Genomic DNA, 6,619 nt, shown 5'->3' on the forward strand with positions numbered 1-6,619 from the left:
ATTGGAATTATGCGTGCTGACCATGTCGCAAAGAACTGCCTTGGATAAGTCGATTCTCAATTACATCTATCGTGGATATCGTAATTGGTTAACGCAATCCTACGGTATGTCTGTTTTAGTTTATTTCGTGTTACGTCTTTATGCAGTAATATCACTTTCTTTTGGTTAGAGAGATGCTTTTTGGAGGAAAATTGAAATATTGTGAATCTTATTTTTCATAGACTAATGTTTCATTGTGAATATATATATTTTCGCGATAAAATGATAAGTTGACGAAATTTTTTTCGGTAAAAGTAGACAAAAGCTTGCACAGCACGGATAATTTTTCTTTTAACATATAAATATTGTAGAGATTATATTTTCAAGTAACATGCGCTATGAATTCTGTGGCACCCTCTTCTCATTCTTGAGATGAGGAATTTTGTAAACAGTACTTATTTCGAAATTCGTAACGAAACTAAACAGCAGTCCTGAAGTGTATTAAAAGTGACGAACTGTTAGGTAAATGTGAAATCAAAAGATGTCTGTATAGCATTTCCATTTGTTCTTAAAATACTGGTCAGTCTTGTTCTACGAGTATAAAAGGCAGCAACCTGATTGTGATTTCAGATGGAAATTGGGTTTTGGTTAAGTTAGTGACGGGCTGCGTGGGAAAAGTTGATACCTCGCCACTGAACGTCTTTACTTTATAGCATAAATCTTGAAAATATACAATAGCTCACGAAAGTTTTCACATACTATTAAAACTCTAGACGATTAAAATATGCACGTTAAATTTAAGAAGTGAAGACATACATCTGTATATCTAAAATTAAGAACGAATTCGATAACTTTTGTAAAAGTTCTGAAATCCTTCGTTGTAATTACTTGATCGGAATTATGACATATCGCGTGCAATGTTTCATCACAGATGAAGTATTTTTGTAAATTGTTTTAAAATAACTATTTTGTAGGCACAAGAAATGGCGATCGAATGTCCCAATTACGGAATAAATATAAATTTCAAAAGGAAGTTCCAATAGACGTCCCTTTTCCTTGCAATGTAACAGGTACTTAACCAAATTTATGATTATTATTGTCAAATACTCCATGATATCACTTGTAAATATTATATCGTCGTATTTATTCTTTAAAATCATTATTCAATTTAAATCGCAGATTTCTTTTATTTCCAATAATTTTTGCAATTTATCCTAGGGACAATCGGTAAATTTCTGTAGCAGGAAATTACAGTGAAGAACGCTGTTCTTTATAATTTGTAATGGCTACAAGAATCAATGTGATTTCGAGTTCATCCATAGTCTTGTCCTATTAATATCATTTTTGAAGATATATAACATTATAAGCTTCTCACCCCACTGTAGTTTAAGAATAACAAAATTGAAGCTCATCTTTTGAAGCTCATATGTATTCTAATGTCTTTACTTTAATTTGTTTAGCCGGCAGGTCTCCGAAAGTTCCCGAGTCGGTTCACCATTTAAAACCAGGAGACATAGATGTCATTGCCGCAATGGGTGATTCCTTGACAATCGGCGCTGGAGTTACTTCGATTTATACGTTCGAAGTGAATATTGAAAATAGAGGCATAGTGGGTAGTATCGGCGGTCAAGGAACTTGGCGGGAGTACCTGACTCTCCCTAATATTCTTAAAGTATGTTCATTTTTTACATCTGTATTGTTTACGCACATGATGTGTGTTATCGCCATAAATGCGAATACTGAAATCCTTCATAGTCCGATTTTTCTATATGCAGAAATTCAATCCTAAATTAATGGGTTATTCACTTGGAGACGCTATATGTACTGATCCAGCTGCGCAGTTAAACGTCGCCGAAGCTGGAGCTATGTCTAAAGATATGACTTTCATGGCGACATATCTGGTCAATAAAATAAAAGTTGACCCGAGAGTAGATATAAACAAACATTGGAAGGTTCGTATGTTGGTAGACAAAGTAATTATATATTATACATATTTACTACATGACAAGTGGTGTTTTAATATGCATATGATCATTGAAATTAACAACTGATTAATGGAACATAAATTCACATAAAATCTAAATTATTCACCTTTACCATTTTTATTCAAATATTAAAATAAAAATTAGACAAGGCCTTTATACGTTCATTAATAAAGAATAAAGATCATAATGAAATTATTGGCATTATAATTCGAGTAGTATTTCACTGCAGTTCTGGTGAACTATTTTCAAAAGTTAATTACATTACCTTTTATTCACTAGAAACACACTTGCAATATAATTAAAAATTACAATTACAATTTAAAAAGATTAGATGCAAGTATGAAATTGCAAGTATAAGATGCAAGTATAATTTCATTTATTGTTTAATCGTTTACGCAATAGTATCTACATTTTTATGTTTTCCAGTTGATTTCGTTGATGATTGGAAGTAATGATTTTTGCTCTAATATGTGTGCAACTTCTTCTCCATGGACTATGTTAAATGATCACAAAATAGATTTAATTCATACTCTTAGAATATTAAGAGACAATTTACCAAGAACTTTTGTTGCTCTTATACCACCACCTCACTTAAAGGAACTGGTTGCTGCACACAAAGGAAGAGAGTCATTCCTGTGCTATTTGGCATCCATGATTGAATGCTCATGTATGTTTGCTTTACAATTTAGGGATCAAAGACCGGAATATTATAAATTAATTGAGAGGTTTGTATAATTTTCCGAATTTAACTTTTTAAATATTTTGTGCTTGAGGATTAAACACTTACAAGAATTTTGTTATATCATACTTTATATTTAATCTTAGTAATTATAGATAAAAGGGGCTACAATTCCCATTTTAATGAAACTTAAGTATGTTGTGAAACTCAACATTTTTCCTATAGGGGGTAAACTCACTTAGTTTCCGAAATATTTAGAGAAAGCTGCTGCTACTACTATGTTGAATCTGACTTATAAGGCATGGTGTGACCACACATCTACTGTTGTGTGTCTATAAACACATCGCTGCGACCTGCAAATAATCTCTATAACGGGCGAACTGTTTAATACTTATCCTACCTAACTACTATTCTAACTACCTCGAAAACGTAAAAAAACATTTTGAACGCACAGGTCTTACATATATCAGCGGTTGTCAAAAACTATACAAAGCCGAACCCTATTCTAGAAAAGTATCAATACTGAGCAATCCAGTCGTCGCACCGTGAGGAGGCTGACTGCCATCAGACTTTAACGACGGCCTAATTGAAAGACCGATCTACATTCAATACGAATTGCGCTCTTGAACACGCATTTAGTTTTGCAACCTTCAACAAGTGATTCATGTACACACTTTTGAGCAAATACGAATTGGTCAACCATTTTTTGCTAGAACGCACAGTTTTTGAAAAACTCAATTTTGAGAAAAAATGTAAGAAAAATTCAAATTCGCAACTTCGCGAACGTTTTATTTTTTTACATTAGTAGCCATCGAGATGTGTTTTGGACAAAAAATACTGTGGCTCTCTTGAATAAAATGATATGTACTGTTATTGTATTATAGACATTTAAATATGTGTAAATAATGATTAAAGCGAGAAAAACGCTTAGAACGTGTCATTTTTTTTGCTTAAATTTTCCAACTTATTTCAAAAATTAAATGTCTACAACACTATCTAGACCCTCGTTTCTAACGTGCCATGGGACGTTTACTATTGTTCTATTTTGTCTCTATTTTGTTTATATAACTCATTGCCGCTGTCCCCCATAGTGGTATTCCATACGTCCAGATTGGTTTTATTATCGTTTTTTAGTTTATTTTCCATGCTCAAGTTTGGAGTTTCGACTAATTATCCAGTTTATCTGTCTTCTTTTTATTCGTATTTTGCCTGTAATTGAGTTAGTATGTTGTTTCCATGTAAGTTGTGTGTCTAAGTGAAGTCCTAGGTATTTAGCTTGCCTTGTTTGTATTATATGCGTGCCATTCAATTGGATATTTTTATTTTGTTTTGTATATTTTTAATTTATTTTCTATGCTTCAGTAGTAATTTGGTAACGAAATATTACAGAAACAAAATTGTAGATCAGTACATCATCTATAGCAAATAAACATAAATTTTATTAGCATTATTTTCATCACGAACCACACGCATCGCCATATTTTCACCGGTTATGAACATATAATTTGTGTATTAATAAAAAATCAATACATATATCCAATTTTTTATGTGCGATTGTGACAACACGTGCTGGTCACGACCGGCACACTTCAAGCCCGATGGACTGATGATGGAGATAAAGATGTGGCGGCACTCGGCGACGATGTATATCGTCGAAGTGCCTAATGAGTCATCGATATCCCAACGGTCCTTTCGCCGAATGTTCTAGAAGAAGGCGCGCGTGGCAACGGTCGCGGATAGTGGGGATATTGAGGGGTGACGAAGAAAAAAAGAAACAGATGCAACCTTTTTTCTTTGTTTTTTTTTTATTTATTTGTTGAAATTACAATCAATTCTCGCGTTGAGAATTTTCAGTAATTTTTCTGGCGTGGCGCAATGAAAGAGGAACATCGTAATAAAGGGCGCGGAATGGGGGGAAGGAAAGCGATAACGGGACAATGTCAGAATTCATAAAGGAAAATATGAGAGTAGAGGTAGAGGTAGAGAGGACACAGAAGGTAAGGATGGGAGAAAAGAACACAATAATAATCGCAACGTTGAAATCGTGGGAGGAGAAGACGAGGGTAATGAGAGAGAAAAGTAAATTGGGGAAGGGGATATACATAGACTCCTATACGACCTAACGAAGAAGGAAAGAGAAATTCAGCAAAGGTTAAGAAGAATAGCTAGAGCAAAAAAGGAAAAGGGGGAATACGTAAAAATAGGTTACAAGAAGCTGAAGATAGAAGACAGATGGTACAGGTGGAACGAAAGCGAGGAGAGACTGGAAGAAGAAAGAAAGAGAGAGGCGAGAGGTTGAGATAAGGAGAAAGAAAGGGGGGAGGGGGACACAAAGGGGGAAGAGGTTGAGATAAGGAGAAAGAAAGGGGAAGGGGGACACAAAGGGGTTGAAAATGTGCTTCTGAAACATAGCAGGGATAATGAACAAGGACAAAGAGGTATGGGAATATTTGAGGACATTTGACGTAATCGGACTCACGGAAACATGGACAAAGGAAAGCAAATGGGAAATGGTAAAGCATATATTGATACGTCGCTAAGCAGAAATAAGAAAGTTTCATTTTTTCTTTATGCTGTGTTATACAGTGAGTCAGAAAATGTTTGTATACCTACCTTTTTGACTTTCAAATTCTGGTATTTATTGTATTATTTTTTCTTTTCACACATTATGAAAAATATTTCATTTGCACACTATTTCCGTAACAGTATTTGTTGGAGTATCGTTTGTTTGTTTAAAGCTCTTCGGTCATTACATCGAGAAGGGCACATCTTTCAATAAATTTGGAATATGTTGTCAAGGTCAACTTTCTGATCAACTTTCTCCTATAGTCATGTAGCCACCGCACGGCCTTCGTTCCCGAGATATTCAGAAGGAATTTTAATTAAATTCAGTTTCCACTACTGCTCGTTCGGGCTTAATTAATTGCGGTATCTTTATGTAACTTGAGGTGATATTGGGTATAGTGTATTAAATAATCACTCGGTGCTTAGGTCAACAATATATTTATTAACCAGTGTCTTCTTTTGATCGCGTCGCGTATCGCTCTCGGTTTCGTTAATCAATCTCGCTGTCCAGTTAGGACTCGATGTTATTTGATTTCATGATTTGTTATTTATTAGAAACACATTATAGATATAAAATTTCTTATTTATTGTTACTATATATTTATTTATTGATATTAATAATAATGATTTAATTATAGTTGTATTTATATATATATTATTTATAATTAAATAAATAAATAAATAAATAAATAAAATAAATTTATAAATAAAATATTAAATAAATTTATTTAATTTAAATGGCTTACAGTTTAGAGCATAATATTGAAAATATTAGGGAAATTAAATAGATTTTTAAATATCAAAAAAAAAAATAAATTTAAAGTTTATATACACAGGGTGATTGGTAACTGGTGGTACAAGCGGAAAGGGGGTGATTCTACGCGAAAAAAGAAGTCGAAAATATACAATAAAAATTTTTCGTTTGAGGCTTTATTTTCGAGAAAATTGACTTTGAATTTTCGCTCGGTACGCGTGCGGTACGTTATTCGCTCGGTACGCGTGCTGAATTTTCGCTCGGTACGCGTGCGGTACGTTATAATGGATCTCACTGCAGATCGTTGTCTCTATGAAAAAATTAAAAAAAAAAATTAAAAAAAAATTTTATTCTATATTTTCGACTTCTTTTTTCGCATAGAATCACCCCCTTTCCGCTTGTACCACCACTTACCAATCACCCTGTATAAGATGATAGAGGAGAATATACAGTTCATCCTGTACTAACATTTGGTGTAAATAAATTTCTTAAAAGTAATATTAAAAGAGATGGAGGAAGTAGTCAAAATCTAATATTATTTATTCGTGGAAAAGCTATATCAGGTGATCCTAGTATTAAATCCTCCAATTATGAATGGTATAACTATAATAAAAATTATTAAAAATGCATGACTTGTAACTAATGAATTATAAATTT

General features: G+C 33.2%; 1 protein-coding gene across 1 annotated transcript; it reads left to right on the forward strand.

The window, feature by feature from the left end:
* Nucleotides 1-4: 4 nt before the first annotated feature.
* On the forward strand, nucleotides 5-5,987 carry LOC100743165 (phospholipase B1, membrane-associated; the record flags this gene model as incomplete). Its single annotated transcript, XM_012393029.3, has 6 exons — nucleotides 5-104; nucleotides 954-1,049; nucleotides 1,440-1,651; nucleotides 1,755-1,931; nucleotides 2,391-2,693; nucleotides 5,964-5,987. Coding segments are annotated over 6 exons (912 nt in total), but the record flags the coding sequence as incomplete, so codon positions are not given.
* Between the last annotated feature and the right edge of the window lie 632 nt (nucleotides 5,988-6,619).

This window comes from Bombus impatiens, unplaced genomic scaffold (assembly GCF_000188095.3).
Source record: "Bombus impatiens unplaced genomic scaffold, BIMP_2.2 scf_2197, whole genome shotgun sequence".
Taxonomy (NCBI): Eukaryota; Metazoa; Arthropoda; class Insecta; order Hymenoptera; family Apidae; genus Bombus; species Bombus impatiens.